The sequence below is a fragment of the Vicugna pacos genome, chromosome 5 (assembly GCF_048564905.1).
Source record: "Vicugna pacos chromosome 5, VicPac4, whole genome shotgun sequence".
NCBI classification, from domain to species: Eukaryota; Metazoa; Chordata; class Mammalia; order Artiodactyla; family Camelidae; genus Vicugna; species Vicugna pacos.
The window spans coordinates 26,823,389-26,841,281 of record NC_132991.1 but is presented as its reverse complement, the minus strand read 5'-3'; the positions used below and the strand labels follow the sequence as shown (position 1 = coordinate 26,841,281).

Below are 17,893 nucleotides of genomic sequence, written 5' to 3'. Positions count from 1 at the left end.
GAAATGAGATTTCAGCTTGTATTCACTCACACAAAGAGAATATGAAAGATATTTGCACATTACATTTATGTAATTTATAGCTAATTCCACTTATATTTAAATTGCTTTCTTGGCAGCAAGGAGAAAGCTCCCCTGTAACATAACCTATTAGACACAAACTGGTGCACTGAGCGATCTCAGAAGGGACTGATGCCAGCAAAAGCAAGCAGATTCACAGTGAAACAAAGCAACGCACCCCAATGAAAACATACACTTTTGGTCTCAATTTTAAAAAACTAAGTTAGGTCAAACTATTTTTTTAAATTGTCTATATTTATTTTTAATTAAGTAAGGAATAGGAGCAGTAAAAACATTATTTATGCATTTATTATGTAGAAGGCACTGTCTTATTATTTAATGTAGTAATACTGCAAACTAGTATTGTTTTGTTATTTTATAGGTAGGACTAAGTGAGTTAAGTAACATGGCCAACACTGAAGCTCAGGTCTCTCTTCACTGTGTCAACTCCAATATACTTTGAAATATACATAATATATGTGTGTGTGTATACATACATACATACATGTATATATATATATTTATGCACACACATATTCAAAAAATTAGGTCAAGTTATTTTAAATGCAAGTATATTTTAACAGAAATTTAAATGATACTTGCTCAAATTTATCTTCAACAAATTTTTCATGCTTGGATAATTTTCTGGTGATTTTTCTGAACTAATTCTCTACCATAACTTCATTTAAATATGCCTCTAAGGCTCTCAGGTACTCTCCTAATAAACTATATTATTTATAAAGGATTCAATGACCTTGAAAGAGAAAGCAATAATGGTGCTTTCTGAAACTAAGTATAAATAAGATACTCATCAGTCTGTATTTCTGACATGACAAGATCACACATATCCAGGGGTAAACGTTTAGTTTATTTGGTTTCAGAATTTTAGTGCTCTTCTCTATTGTGAAATACAATACATGGAAAGTGTGTGCTGTTTCTGGGGAACTATTCATGCACTTACACAATATTCAAGAAAGTCTTTAAAGATACCTCTCTGCAAAAGGTATCAGGGAGCCACAAAATTTAAATTTCTAGTCAAAAAGAAATCATATTTATGATTTAATGTTAACTCCCTCATAAATTACTTAGCTAACTTGGAAATGAAGAAAGCACTGGGAATCAAATACATAAATATAACATTAAAAAGATTAAACACATACATGTATTTTTAAATAAAACTTACACTGAATGAGCAAGTAATTTAAAACACTATTTTAATCTGTAATTTAATATTCTTATATTCTTGTACATCCAGCCACAAGTCAGAAGTTTTCCATCAATTATTTGATTTCTGTCTTGGTGAGAAATTGGGAGAGGACTTTGTAACGTATCTTTACTCATAATCTGTCAACATATTCTCATTCTAGTAACGATGATGCTAACAGTAATGTCTATCATGGGATAACTCTTTGCACATGTGTCATTCAAGAATTAGAAAAAGATACCCAGAATCTATATGCACTTTCAGCTCATATATTACCTCATGAATAAATTTACACATATGTTGAATATTTTTTCACTCCTAAATCCCTTCTTTCATTCAGATTCTTGAGATACAATAATTCTTTGACATAAATAGACCTATAGCCTGTTCAGCAGAGCTAGAAGCACACCTATAAAGCCAAACATTGTTATATGGTGAAAGTTTAAGAGTTTTCTGAACAAGTCTGAATCTTTGGTTGCTTATTTTGTTCATAAGGCACATATTAAACATTCAGTAATTTAATTAAGTTTGACTTAGAGTCAGCACAGTAGCATGGAGTATATCCTTAGAAGGAAGTCGATAACAAAAGGAGACACAAACATTTCAGAGAGCCAAATGGGCCCTCTGAAAGCAAGGTATAATATATGTTAGAAGAACCTGGATCAAAGAGCCTAGATCACTTTTGAATAGAGCCAGTTAACTAGAGATGATGTCAAAATTCCCTGCAGGCTTTAATTCCTGATAACAGGATTAAAGCTCTTGGTGGTTACTTTGCTGGTACTTGGTGTTGAGGCAAAGCTGTCACACAGAGGTCAGAGGATGGAGCACAGCCACTGCGCAGATTTCAGAACAGAGACAGAACAGCTGACTTCAGTCTCCCCTTTCCATTCTTCACTTCCCCACCCAACTCTACAATGTCACCAGCTCCTGTTGCTGGGGGAATGGTATCATGCAAAGAGTACTAAGCTTAGAGCTAGGAGGCCAGGACTGGGGCCTGGTTTAACCGCTTGTGATTCGTGTCCTCAGGGATGCCACTTCTCTGAGCTCCAGTTTTCTCATCTGTAAAATGGAAATAACTGTGCACATGTTTATGGGTCATTGAGAGGATCTAAAAAGATAATAAATATGAAGGTGCTTTAGAAACGCCACAGCAGTCTTTCCCAAAGTGCCCCCAGTGGTATGTGAAATTGTTATAGGCAGAACATGAATAGATCTTTAAACATTTTTAATAGTTATATATTCATACAAATTTATACTAGAAAAATACAAAAACATTATGCCTAAGATTTCACGTATATTATATCTTAGAATAAGACTAGAAGTTATTTGCAAGTGGCTTGAAGAGTGCTTAGTACATAATTTGTGTCAAAAATATTTGTTGAATGAATAATAAACGAGTAAATAAATTTTAAAAATTTTAACTCAGTATAAGTAATGTGCAACTTAAGCTAAAGTCTGGGAAATGCAGTTCTGAAGCAGTAAGCAAGTATGAGGCATTTTTTAGGTTTGTTATTATCAAACATTTATTAAATAGTAAATATTTTAGTCTTCAAGCTGAAAAAGTCCTGATAAGTGCAATATTTCAATATTTTCACAAGTATGGGAATGAATGATACATAATTTGAGGTAAAAATTTGACTCACCTGTGACAGAAAGGATGAATCTAATTTTCCAACAAGAGTACTTAAGGAAAAATCTGTAAAGTGAATCACAATTTTTCCAACTGGACTAATAAGCAAATCCACATTATTACAATTTTAGTCAGTGGCACTATCTGAGGCTTTGTGTGTGTGTGTGTGTGTGTGTGCACATGCTTCCTTTCTTTTTCACTTTGGATAGCAGTGTTTTTAAGTACTAGAGAACTATACTATAGGACTAGAGTAAATCTATTCTAAATTTGACAGCAAATTTCATATTAATCCACAGCACATGAATAGAATTAAGTGCTTTGAATAAATTCATATTTCTCAAGACACACTGTTTAAAAGTTCATGTTAACAGGAGCGTGTATTTGCCTCATACCTGAAATTCCATTTACTACTAACCATATGAAAGCCGCGTCGACAAGCTCAAGAACTCTGTGCTTGGTCTCAGTTATATATGAAAGGAGACAGGCCTCCTTTTCCTTCTTTTCCTCATTAATATTGCTCGAGAAGAAAAAGAGTTCACAGTATTCCACAATTTATTAAAGTTTACAGTCTTAACCTATAAGCTTTGTACTCAGTTTATCACTTTAGTCTTTTCCTTAATATTCACATTTTTGATATTACCTAGTTTCTTATTACTGTTCAAATTTTGATCAAGCACTGACTTTGCCTGGATATCATCTTGCTTATTACTTTCCAAAAACTATTTTGCTCCCTTTTGAAAGAGATTCTGTTGCTACAGAGCACTGATAGCCCCTGCCACCCTACCAGCCAAAACACAGCCCCAGTATTGTGGATATTGATTGGGTTTAGAGAAAAGAATTCATTTCCAGCAGAGGTTAAGAAAATACATAAGGCAAAGGGAATACACAGAACACTTTCAGCAGAGAATATAGGTACCAAAGAATACAAATAGCTAACACTAACAATCAAACCCAGAAAAAATGTTCTTCAGATTAAAATATTTAAACATCACAAGAGGGTATACCACCCAAATTTCGTTCCTAGGCTCAATTTCTTAAGTTACACATCCCCAGAATGCAAGTATAAGCTGTCTTTGGTTTCACTCCATACCATCGTATGATGCTGAGCTGATATATAGTGATTGTCCCCAAATAAATTTGGTATGAGTTTTAATAATGTCCTCAATGACTATTCAAAGAGCTACTTTTATCTCTACCTGCCAAATATAACTCTGTGGAAAAAAGTCAAAGTGTAAGTCCAGAGAAGGAGTACCCTACCCATTGCTTTTAAAAACATGTCTTCATTTAATCAGGTGAGGTTGAACCAAAATGTAGAACTTTTCTGGGTAATCAGGAGATGTCTTTACCTGTCCAAAAACAATAAACATTTCATTGAAAGGAAACATTTCAGAGCCAATATAGAAATACTTTCCAAAATTTGGCTCAAGTCAGAATACACATTGAATGTAAAAACAATGAAATATAAAGACCACTGGGACAATTTTCAAAAGGAGTAAAAATGATCTACTCAGAAAAAAATAAGAATTTTATTTCTTGGTTATTACTCGAGAGTCAACCCTTTTAGGCTAGTTAATGTAAGATCAAGGACGGCAGATGTTGATTACAAAATATATTTTAGAAAAAAACATTTTTCCTATTTTAAAATAATTATTGAAATAAATACATAAAGAATACCATTTCCTCTCACAGTTGCATAGGCCTAAAATGTTTGTACATTATAGTGTATAGATGTAATGCCAGAGGAAGTCATTGTCCTTTCCAAGAATTTCTTAATATTGTGCCAAGATCTGGCAGTACATTTCTCCTGTCATGACTAAGCATTTGGGTCTTATTCCTGGCCACTAAATCTGAAATTATAAGGGTTCATGCTTCAGAGAGAAACTTGCACCATTCCTTTAGAAAAAATATAAATGTCTTCTAGAACATACTTCATTACAAACTGATAAAGGAAAAAAATATATTAGTAAGGAGATACCACTTCCTGAATGGTAATCATACAAGGCACTTTGGGATAGTATAATATAAGGGTGGTTCAGCCCAACTTTTCATAGATTGTTAAAAAATCTCTACTAATATACATTATTGAGTGTGTTAGGGAGTAGGAAGGTAGAGGAAGAAAGTCTGAATTTACAGCTTTTAAAAACACTGGGGAGAGGGGGGATTTCAAGTTCATTCAACAAACTGTGTTTAAAAATGCTTCCAAGAAGAACTGCTGCTTGAAATGAACAACTCATGTTAATTTATAATCAGATACACCAATTTGTATGCAATGGCCCTGAGGTTCACAAAAAGTAGTTATAAACTACTTCATTAAATATATTACTTATTATCCTTTCACACACACCCCCCAACCTGGTTAGTAAATCTGTTATTCATGGATAATGCATATGTAAACAATAATGAAGGTCAAATTACTGCAATTCCATAGTGGTGGAATTCAGTTAATAAGGTTGTTTAATACAGACAACAGAGGGAAGGAAGCTAATTTTGAGCCTCTTTTGTGTACCATCTATTTATGGTATTGCATTTAATTCTTAAACATCATTCTGAGTAGGAATTAATATTCCCACTTGAAGGATGAGGAAGTATCAGCTCTGGAGATTAGTAAACCTGCCCAGGACCATTTAGACAACTGGCAGAGCTGGGCTTAAATTAAGCTCACATCAGAATGCCCAAAGCCCCAGCCTCTTTTTGCCACACCCTGCTTTCTCTCCAGTTCTCTGTAGACTGTTCAGTGTTTGGTGCTTAGAAACCATACCTCCTAGAAAGTAATCTCAGAAACTGCAGGAATTTCTAATGCATTGTTAGCAATTCTGCTGCATTTCATACCCTGCCAAAGTTTAAAAATGTCTTTCTAAAATCATAAGCTGACCAAGTCATTTACTATCACAACAAACAGTTGGCCAAACTATCAACTTATAGACAACATGGAGATCTCAGCCCCTGGCAGATGTCAGTGCTCCGATCATGGCACTGACCTCTCAGTCCAGAGACCACGTATGCAACCTGAAAACATGAGAGGTGCCCAGCTTGCTCTGAATTAGTAACCTGCAATCTTGTTAATTCATTATTTATTTTTTTCTACTTTGCCTTCTTCCAAAAAGAATTTGAAGTGACTTGCTGACAACAAAGACTGTAACAGGAAATAAATGATCGGTTTGTGAGATGTAGGGGATGGGAGGGTGGAGACGAGATAATAAATCTGTTCAAAAACTTGAGTTAACATAGATTTTATATGGTGGGATCTGACAGGATCTTGGACTAATTCACTTTGGTGAACAAAGAAATACTAGTATGAAAAGCTGAGAGGCTACAAAGGTTTTAAATGATAATGTGTAAGAAAATTGTTTAGCAAAACTTTTCTTCTGAGATACCACAAAGATAAATACTAGGGGTAGAATTAGTAAGATTTTACTATAATAAACAAATTGTTTTTGAAGTCAGCCTCTATCTTTCTCTCTTGACTTTATTTAAATGTTAGGCATCACCACAGTATATAGAAGGAAACCTAATACGCTGCTTACCTTTTTAAAAGCAGAAGTCTGGCTGCAAATGCACAAGACTTTATCCAACATTGTGAGGACTAAGGTGTTCTATGTAAATAAAATTTACATTATAATTGGTTCACGATTTTAAACCAATTTTAAACTTGGCTGCAAATGTAAACGTGTTTCACAGGAAATCCTTTCAAATAGATCATGCTTTGCCTTACACAGATATTGACCATAGTTTAATCTGTTCTTGATGGACCACGATCATCAAGACATCAGGCAAAGGAGACCTGGCTTGAAGACAGAAAGACCTATATTTGAAATTTCACCTTTTCTGGTGTTGTAAATTGAGAATGATGTTGGCTATCTGGGCATCATTAAATAAGGTATGAGGAAGGTCTTCCTTTGTTTTGTGAACAATAGGAGGGGGAAAAAAGCACTTGAGAAGTAGTACTTTGTTTTCTAATGTGCAAAAGTGAAGTAGTCCTAAAAAGACCAGAGGTTTCAAAAAATGTTCAGTGCCCTAGAGCTTTTAAGGCTGTTATACCTTGCTTTTTAATGATATATAAATATTTCATGTGATATCATTAATATTTTGTTATATATTTTCAGTTTTTCACCTCTAAATGTCTGCTTTCAATTATTTCTTCTGATTTACTAAAAAATGTTTTTAGTGTATCTTGATATCAAGGTTTTGATATCAAAGTTTTGATACAAAATTACAATGTCAGCCATTGGGAGGGAGGATATTTGAATTTACAGAAAAATTTTATGTTCCCTATTAGGAATCCATCTATTGTCTATAATAAGGGAGATGAATCTGAATTTTTGAAACATTTGTTATTATTTCATAGTGACTGAAAATCTGTTGCTTATTTAAATAAAGCAAAATAAATGTTTCATGGACTCTTAGATAATGATTTTTTTTTTCAAGTGCATCTTCCTAAACATCAGTGAGGAACTCAGTCTCAGGAGTTTGCTAACAGACTAAGCAGAGGATTAGGACCACTGCTTAATGGGAAATGTGTTAAAACTACATACCTTTATTCTCCTGAGGACATAAAAAGATATTTAGACAAGGCATTTAGGACAGGAAGAATGTTTCCAGGAAAGGGAGGCCAGCCATAGTCTTTTCGTTAGTAAAGCTTTTTTTTTTGTAAAATGGCACATAAAAAAGACTTTGTTTTATTTGCACACAGATTATAAAACAGCTCAATGTCTACATCCTGTATTTGTAGCAGTTCCATTTATATCATAAAAACCCAATTTTGCTGTTTCTAATTACTTTTTGAATAAACTGTCAAAAATATTTAGGTTTATCAACCCAAAGAATGTTTGTCTGGTCTCAGAGAGATTAGAGAATAAAATGTTTTGTGAATAGGAGTATGGAATTCATTTTCTTATCAAACATAGAAACATTATGCCTAGAGTGTACCCTGACAAGTATATATTAGGCATTATAAGCAACAGGTTTAAGGACCTCCCGGTCATTTGGAGAAAGACAATCCTTTTATTGTGCTGGCAAAAATGCTTTTGGTTTCCTGCCATTAAACCTAAGTGCCAGTGGAGGTTTGAACAGAGTTGAAATAGTTTTATACAATATACTCTTTAAGAGAATAATATATACCTGTAAGAGGAATTTTTACTTCCTAAGGAGAAGAAAAATTACATGTTTCTTGATCATATGTGGGGAATGTGCATTATTATCTCCTCCTGGTCAGACATAAATTTTTCTATCTACTTTAAACATTCTGCATATTTCTTGCCTAGTGAGTCAATTCTACCAATTGTGAGGGGGGGAGAAAAGCCCAGAAGACCCCTACTAATTTCTTCTAAATTGAATGGTAGTTTCATGGAGAAGTTTTCATTTAATTTATGTGATCAGATTGTGTTAAGTAGAACCAGACTATGGGGTTAAACATTTCCATATGTTATAAAGACCCAGAACTTTTCCTGAAAGGAGACACTATTCTGAACTCAGATGTTACCTGCTGCTTCCAGAAATGGCTGCAATTCCATCCCAATTTTACCCTCTCCCCAGCTCTGTATGTCACATGTCATCATCTGGGAGAGGTGCAGTCCCCTGGCACTTACTGTCACCTGGGAAGACCCCTACTTCTGCCACACTGCTGGATTCCAACAACCACCAGGTTTTTTTCCCGAGTCATTGCTGCTTGCCTTCATTCTCTGTGTATGGATGAAGAATTAGGCACATGCAGGGAAGGAAGGCAAAGTTAATAAAATTCTGGAAATCTGGTTCCTGGGTTAGAGCCACCCTAAGCCCTAGTGGGATCTACAAATGCTTCACAACTCACCCCTTGACGACATGACATTTTGGGGACTATAACCATCCCCTCTTCATTTTATGCTCCAGAAGTTTGTGAGACCTCAATGAGTCATGAAGAATCCAAAGTGATGACAACCAAAAATAATAATTGATATCTGAACAAAGGTTAGTATTTGACAATGGATAAAGATTGGTATACCTTCCCGTCCTCGGGGCTTTGTTGACAAGAATTGTGAACGTCGTCTTCTCTTACTAATTTTCCAGGCCAGGAAGTCAGTCCTTTGATTTGGCCCCAGACCAAGTCGCCAACGTTGAACGTCCTTGGCCTGTAATGTATCAACTCATTTGAAGAGGGGGAGTCTGGATTCCTAAGGTCATCTTCACTACTAATGCTTTTAGCGTCTGAAGGACTAGGTACACACCCATTAATGCTTTTGGCATTAAAGTCTCCATTGTAATGGATGTAGTCTTTGACCAGAGAACTTTCCAAGCTATTTGAGGAGCTTGGAGATTGCTCCTCCAGGACCAGGTCTTGCTTTGCGGTGCTCAGCAGCTCTCCAAAGCCCCGACTCTGTCGAGGTCTGTTCCCATTAATGTGTGCACATCTTTCCACAGTGTTCTCTAGTCTCTCCTTAAAACTCATCATAGTTCTTTTGTAGTTATTATACCTGAAGCTTTCTTCCAGAATTTTATCCCCTTGACAGTTTCTTGGTGGTAACAATATTGGGTGCTGTTCCCCAGGAAGAAATGGCAGTGCAGAGATGTTGTTGGGCCTTTCATGACAAGGACTACTGTGGATATGGCCTGGATGATCTAAAAATTCCTCACACTTCCACCTGTTTCTCTCCCCTCTGGGGCTTTGCTCCCCATCCCACTGCTTTTTAGATGCATGGCAACTTGCCGACTTGAAATACTCAAACCCATCTCCTTCGCTGGAGTTTTTCCCGTGGTCCATGTTGCTGGGCAGCCGAGCCCCTCTTGCGTTCCTCAGCCGACCATCATGATCGACGCTGCCCATGTTTCGTCCATGAATGACTGCACTGACAGCACTGGGGAGACTTAATGGGTCACCAATCGAAGCAGTGAAGGCACTCATGGCACTCAGAGCTGGAATGGGGCTGATCTGAGTTGTACTGTTGACTGCAGTGGTGATGACAACCTGCATTCCTTTGCTGGCTGCATCAACAACAGCTTTGTAAATAGCATCCACAGAAGCATCACCCTGGCCACCCATAACAAGGCCATCCTTCACCTGCTGACCAAGAGATGGGTCAATCCGCGGCTGCAACTCACAAGGTGTATCTTGGAAAGGTGGAAGTGTAGTGTTTGGATTTTCAGGAAGTGCTGTGAGCCCCGGCTGAGTGCTTATTCTTTTGTTTAGGAGAGCTGCATCTTCCTGCATTCTCACCTTAAAGAAATAGACAAGAAGCAGTGAGAGAAAGAGAAAAAAATTTTAAGATCTCAAAGAGAAAGACCATAATTTTAGGATTTATCAGAAGACAAACAAATATAAGAAGGAAGAAAATAGAACAAGACTCAAAAATGAAGTTAAAAGTCACTCTTTACAGAAAGGCTTATGTCTTCATCATATTTGGGTACTGTTTCTTTGACTGAAATCATGTAACAGATTTTTAAAAAATCATCATTACTAAACATTCTCTAGAAAAATTAAAGTTCATGTGGTTGGACACAAAATGTTTCCAGGTGATGACTCTATGTTTTTAGTGTCATTACAGATTTTGCAACTTGAGATTCGAAGAGAGAAACAAGTCCTTCACCAGCGCTGCTCAAATTATAAAGGGAACCAGATTTTGAAAATGATTTCTAACTCACTGATATTTCTACTGAACTAAGTGAAATATAAGCTAAAATAAAACAAAATACGTCTACTCCTTTCTTAACAATAAAATATTTCTGATATGACACTAACTTTTTGAAGTCTTTAGATAGGGTAGTAACATCTACTCTCAACCTTATGAGGCCACTGGCTGAGGGACACCCTCATGCTGTTAACAGTGAAGATGGCTTTCTATAGAAGTGACTTTTAATTGGGAAGAGGTGAAGGGAGGGAATGCCCACCAGGAAAGATTATCAATGCTCAGGACAGGAATGATGAGTGCAGTTTGAAAAAGTCCACAGGTTATTCTAATTTCACCAACCCTAGCTAAGAATTGTGGCTCCAGATCCTTGATACTTCAGATTTTTCGCCTCAAAGGTCACTCTCTTCTTGACTTTACATTCTTCCCTACTAAACCAGAACCTGGGATCCATCAGCACATAACTACTCTCTTGCCATTCTCCCCTTGTCTACATCCTCTAGATAGTTTCCCAATCTTGGATCAATTTAACTGCCTGCCTCATCTAACTTTATTTACCGTGAGGATGCTGACTACCCATCCATAAGAAATTAATGGCTTCCAATCACAGCTAGGGGCCTATGTTCTCACTGATTCTGTGATCTTCTTAGGTATCTCTCCTCTTCACAGTATTCAAATCTTTATCTACTTCCCCAAGCCAGCTGCTAGACCATTCCCTACACTCTTCTTAGTCGTTAACCCTACTTAGCAGAGAAAATGGAGTTCACAGGGTAAGAATTTTCATAATTTTTATGCCCTGCTACTCCCTGTTTCCTGGCAGCCCACAGTTTTCAGTTCCCCACCCTGTGCTGCTTCCCAGTGTAAGTGGAGCCCCTCTGCTCTCTGAGAGTAAGTCCTTGGTTTATCCTCTGGATCCCAAGTCCCTCCTCAGGGATTCTGCCTTATCTATTATCCCTTCTCTCCTTTATGTTCAGTCTCTTCCACTTCTTTTTGGTTTCTTTCCTTTAGCATTCAACTATGTGCATGGCTTCCACATTTCAAAAGGTTGCATTCAACCTATGCCTGCCTTGGGCAACTACTTTATTTCTCTTACGTTCCTCATAGTTGAGTTTTTGAAAGACTAATCCACACTCTTTAATTCCTAACCTTTTTCATCCTTCCATCCACTGCATTTTGGCTCATGCTCCCACCACTCCACCAAAACTGCATTCCACCAAGTCACTGGTGCTGTTCCAACCGCTGACTCTAATGGATTCCCCTCAGGCTTTATCTACTTGTTTGCTCAGTGACATGGTTACGCACTTCCTCTTCTCTTCTAAATTATTTTATTATGAGACACAGATGAATATTTTCTCATTGTCAAAAAAGAGAAAAATTTTCTTCATCACTATTCCCTACCCAAACCTATACTTTTGTACCCCATTTGATACCATTTTTTTCTCAGAAGTAATCAATTCTGGAGCACATCCTTGCAGACTGATTTTTAATACATTAAAGTGTGTAGGTGTATATCTAGTTTCCCTTCCTTCTTTCAGTCCTTCCTATCTCTCTTCTTTCTCTCACATAAATGGTATTGTATTTTAGTATTGTTCTAGGACACTACAGTATTGGAATTTTGCAATCTTGCAAGTCTCTCCATATCAGATTGTATAAATCTACCCAATCTGTTAAACTACTAGGTAGATGGATATAGCATAACATATTTAACTATTTTCCTATCGATTGTGTAAGTGATTTCTAATTTTTGACACCACAAATCAGGTGGTAATAGCCATTCTGGATTGTGACCTTTTGTTCACATTTGAGGATTTCTCCAAAATAGACACATAAAAGTTGAACTGGGTCAAAGGAGATATATATCATTTATATAAATACATATATTTTAAAACTGATAACTATCAAATTACTCTCCAAAAGGACTGCATGACGATACAATCAGACCAACAGTATATCTGAAAGAATCCATTTCCCCACACCACCGTCAGCAAAGGATATCATCAATCTATGGATATACTAACATTGTAATTTGTATAACTCTTATTATTCTTTCCATGTTTATTACTAATTTTAATCTAATTTTCTCTGAATTGTCTTTTCATTTCTATTGCTCATCTTTCTAATCAACTATCTTTTTTCTTCCAGATTGATAGGTGCTCTTTTTATATTTTGAATGGAAATTAACTTGCTATTGTTATGTAAGTATTTTCTGCCAGGTAGCCCACTTCCCTTTAACTTTGTTTATAATACCTTTGATAATTCAGATTTTTAAAAAAATTTTATTTTGGGGGGTAGGTAATTAGGTTGGTTGGTTTGTTTTTTAGAGGAGGTACTCAGGATTGAACCCAGAACCTCATGCATGCTAAGCATGTAGACTACCACTGGAGCTATATACCCTCCCCCTCAGATTTTAAAAAGTTTTATGTATTCAACTCTGTTACCTCTTCTGTTTTTGACTTCTTGGTTGTATGTCTTGCTGAAAGAGCCTTCTCTACCCCAATATTATTTTAAAAATCTTCTGTATTTTCTTCGTGCATTTATTTAGTGTTACATTTTCCATCCAACTCCTTAGCCTATCAGGAATTTATTCAGTTTGTGGAACTAAAAGACGATCACGTATCTGAAGCCAGGGAGAGAGTGGTGAGAGCTGGGGCTAGAGAGTGAGGCAAGGTAAGCATATTAAAGATGTAGATTTTAATCATGGGAACACAGGGAAACCACAAAAGGGTTTAAGAACGTAACATGATTTACTAACAGCTCTAACAGGACCACTGAGATGCTCCAGGCAAAATAAAATAAACTTCACACAAAAAACTGGAATGTTTAACAATATCCGTTATTGAGAAATAATAGTCAGTAGAGGTAAAAAGACATATAACCTCCTTCTTTTGTCTCTTCTCCCAAAATAAGTAAAGTAAGTAGTAGACATTGTTTTCTACTAAAGCAACCCAGGAAAGGAGAGTACCTGAAAGTTCTGAAACAGACAAGCCATGGGGTTATTGTTAGCTGGGCAAGGAATTGTGGACTGTCCTTGAAATGCCTGGAGGTTCTGATACCCCTGAAGAAGCTGCTGCTGTTGTTGACTTGGAGGAAACATCTGATTGTTGTTTAACAGCGACTGTAGATGAGTCAGTTGGTGGTTATTCAAAGTATTGTTAATTGAGGACATGTCACCTATAGTTTGAAAAACATAAAACATAAGTCAATGTGATTCTTTGGAGGTCTTATGCCTATCTTTGTTGAGGATTCCTGAAACAAAAACTAAAAACTAGACTTACATGGTAATTCTTTTCTCTTTTTCTCCTCAAAGTCTTACTAAATGGTAAGGAAAGAGTAGTGTTGTTATTTAATTTCATCTTTCATAATTAGTGCTTTGATTTTGTATCATGGAGAGACTAGTTAGTCTTTGGTCTATCCACTAGCCAATCCTTATCTATTGATCTTCAGTCTTACAGAATTCCTTGAAACTGTTGTTATTAGAGCACCTACAATTAAAGGTTGAAATTAGTCCTAAATGCCTTAGCAATCCTAGGTATTTGATAAGATGGTTAAAACAAGTGGGTCTGATCAGGTGGTGTTTACAAAATTTGGTTTTTAAGCCACAATCGTCAAAACTACTACCAAATAAAATCAGATTTGGTCTAGAAACATGTATTTTATTTTTAAGTAGAAGATTGTTGTTTACCTAAAGTTAAAATTGTAAAGAAAGCTAATAATATAAAAGAATTCATTGCCATAATCATTAAAAATAAATATTATATAATTAGGGTTAGTTAACAACTAAATTTATATTCAAAATTAACTTGTTTTGAAATTACTTTGAAATTATTTTGAGGATAATATCATAGAAATTGTCCTATAACTTGAAATATGTAAATCTGTAATGCTTTTTAGATTACTTAACTATACTGATCTCAGTGCCAAATAGAACTAATTAAACTATATTATAAAGGCTTCCATGAAATCTGGAAACATGTATTTTTTTTACATATTGAAGATGCCCTTGACAATATCATACATATTTGCCCATGTTTCCAGGCTTTTTGGACACCATCTCTGTACTGTCTATTACAGTTACCTGTATCTATCAGTTGCATATACTTGACATTATTTTCTAACGTTTTGGTGATAAAATAATCTACCTAAAATTTTTTTTTGTTTTTAAGCCACAAAGTTCTAAAGAATAATACTGTCAGAGAAATTCTAGCAGTAGCTGTTGGGGCTGTCTGTTTCCTTGAACTTAGGAGAACTTGAACTTTGAATGTTTTTATGCCTTGTTTCTTATTTTGCTGGATAGGCATTTAGTTTTGTTTATTTAGGGATCACCTGGAAAAACACTTCCTCAAACTGTTTTCATCCACAGTGCAGCTGCTCATACTAACCCTGTGATGCCACACCAACTAAAATTCAAATAAATGTTATTTTTAAGGTGTACCTGTGCTTTATTATTTGAAAAATAAGACTCTACTTGGCTTAAGAGAATGATAGGTAGGTTAGGTTTAGGTGGCATCAGAATTAGGAGATTAAGGAGAAAGCAGATTAAAATGGTATTTAGTATTGCTAGAATAAAGGAAAAGGAAAAAGCCATTTTCATGTTTGTATAACTATTGTTGTGTGTGGGTGTTATTATATTTAGTTCCTTAAGCAAGCTGTGACATAACAAAAACATTTTTAAAAATAGTGTGACAAAATGGAGTTTTTTTTAAAAAGGAGAAAATAGAATTAGAAAAACGTTTCTTTTGTAAAAATTTGTGAAAAAATTTAACTTACCAAGCAGACCTGTCCCCAGTAGAGGGTTAAGTAGCTGTGGCACCACAGAGTTACTGTTGAGTTTAGCTGGACCAGGTGGATTCCCAGCATTATTAGATATATTCAGCAATGTTTCTGCCATTGACACCACTGCTGTCCCACCAAGTGTTGAGACAGTCAGTGCTGCCACTGCTGATGATGTAGTGGTTGTGGTAGTGGTTGCCTGGGAAGAAGTTGCTATGGAAACCTCTGGATGATTAGTGGTGTTGGCCGATGCTGAGTTCAGGATACCTCCCAACAGCTGGGGATTCAAGGCCATTAATCCTGAGGCCCCAGTGACAGCTGGGAGGAACAGGGGGTTAAAAGTAGTGTCACTGCCTGCAAAGCTTGGTAAAGGGTTCCCCAGGGGGCTGGTTAAAAGGGTCTCAGCTCGGCTGTTCTCTGACTGATTGCTTGGCAAATGGTCTGATGGGGCTGTCATCTGTGTTAATGAGAGTAAAGGGGTATTTTGCTGTTGCAAAAGATCTGAGATGGTCAGATTGAAAGATGGCAGGGGAAGCATGGCAGCTGCGTGGGCTTGGTTCTGAAGCAGGGCTGCTAAGAGTTGAAAGCGAACAGGCTGCAATACCTGCCCATCCATGTCACCGGAGAGAAAAGCTAAAGCAGCGTTTACATTCGGGTTGAGAAAACCTAAAGGGTGGAGGTTGATCTCAGACTTGCCTTCTCCTGCTGAAGGCTGGAGGATATTTAATAGATTCTGGTTTAGGAGATGCTGTTGATTCACTGGCAAAGAGATAGGTAGAGAACTGAGGAGGCTGGGGTTCAAGGGGTGTGGAAGATGGTTGTTTGAAGTGCTGTTGGATGGAAAATGAAGTGCGTGCTCCTGGCCAACAAAAGGAAAATCACTCCCAATGGGCAGCTGACTCTGCAGTGGGTTTCCAGCTGCGGTGGTGACTATGACGCCATCTTGAAGAACAGATGTGGTCTTTGTGATGGCAGGGTGGTTGGTGCCAGCTATGGCTATGGAAGATGATGGTCCTGAACCGCCTAAAATAAAGCGAAACAAAACCACTTGTTAATTATGGATGTTAAGGAAGACTACTCCATAAAACTACATTGAGATAAATTTCAATTAATTTGTTACATCGTCTTTGTAGTTTATAACCAAATTAACTGCAATTAGAGATGATTTGACATGTTAATGAAACTTTAACTTCATACTTCCTAACCTACTTTGAACATAAACATATAGCACATTAAGAAATAGCTGTTCCTAACTATCAAATTTCTTGTTTTCCACAGCTGGACAAGGTGAAAATGGGGGAATCTGTGTTGTAGTTCATTCAACTGGGGACAAAAAATAACAAGATTTTGTTTTTTAAAATATATTTTTACATTTCTTTTAAAGTTCTTGGTCTTTATATATAATACTAGTACTTGCTTTTAATGGCAAAAACAAGCAGAATACGCATGAGAACACAAAACAGACAATACAAAGTACCCACGTAGGTAACTATTACTATTTTGGTGCATAGTTTTCTGGCCTTTTCCCACCTGTATGTGTATAGTATGCAGATTACATATTTTTTTTAACAAAAATGGAATCATACTGTTTTGTAACTTTTTTTCATTTACCAATATATTGTGAATATCCTTTCATGTTAATGCATGTTAACTATAGGTCCATTTTACCAGTATCATGTATGGATATACCACAATTTAATCAACCCATAATTGTGGATATTTTTATCACTTACAGTCTCTTACTTTTGCAAGAAACACTATGATAAACATTCTTACTCACTCATTTTTGCCAATATGCTCAATTATTTTCTAAGGATAAATTCTTAAAAGTGGAATTCCAGGGACAAAGGGTTTACATATTTTTAAAGCTCTGGGTACGCACTGTCAGACTGCCCTCCAGCGAAGTTGATCAATATACATTCGATTTACATTTCTATAAACAATATAGGTAGTGCTCATTTCTCTCACCAACACTGCATTTTATCATTATTTTTAAATCTTTGTCATTCTAATAGCAAAAAGATAATTTATACTCGGAGTCAGAACAGTCCTCACTCAAATAGCATTCTTAATCTTGAAAGTCCTGTGTATGCTAGACAGGAAAATTCAGGGAATTTAATCATAAAATTTTAATTGCTTATAATAATTGTATTAGTTGTTCTCAATCCAAGCTGCACAAAGAGTACCTGGAGAACGTAAGAACAAACAAAGCAGTGTCTGGGCCCTATCCAAGACCAGCTGAAAACTCATCTCTCGGAGTACAGCCTGGGCAGCAGTATCCTTTGAAATCACCCTGGTGATCCAGACACACAAGGAGTGAGGTGGGGAGAGTGGGAACCACATTCTGTTGAAAGGAATCTACATTCATTTTTTTTTGAATAATGTCTTACCCTAAAGAAATGCAGTTTTATATAATACATGCATTTGGCAAATATTTATCATTATAAGCATATACATTTAATTTATTAAACTATTAAACATGTATACATTATAATGAACAATACTAGTTTTCCTGAAAATGTAAAATAATGCACTTTACTGCTGTAATATGCCATCGTAACAAACTTTATATTTGACCACGTTACCACTGAGGACTTGTCCAAATACACAGAAATGTTTCCATAGTTGAAATAGTAG

General features: G+C 36.1%; 1 protein-coding gene across 9 annotated transcripts in view; it reads right to left on the bottom strand.

The window, feature by feature from the left end:
• Nucleotides 1-17,893, bottom strand: part of MBD5 (methyl-CpG binding domain protein 5) — a 336,548-nt gene that overhangs the window by 16,162 nt on the left and 302,493 nt on the right. For 5 of the 9 annotated variants that reach the window (XM_072960931.1, XM_072960932.1, XM_072960930.1 and 2 more), the window contains 3 exons: nucleotides 15,254-16,279; nucleotides 13,449-13,657; nucleotides 8,869-10,077 (listed from right to left, as the gene is read on the bottom strand). In XM_072960931.1, the coding sequence (XP_072817032.1) occupies nucleotides 8,869-10,077; nucleotides 13,449-13,657; nucleotides 15,254-16,279 (2,444 nt within the window). The remainder of the gene's footprint in view (nucleotides 1-8,868; nucleotides 10,078-13,448; nucleotides 13,658-15,253; nucleotides 16,280-17,893) is intronic. The other 4 variants (XM_015244842.3, XM_072960934.1, XM_072960936.1 and 1 more) reach the window with 1 other exon arrangement.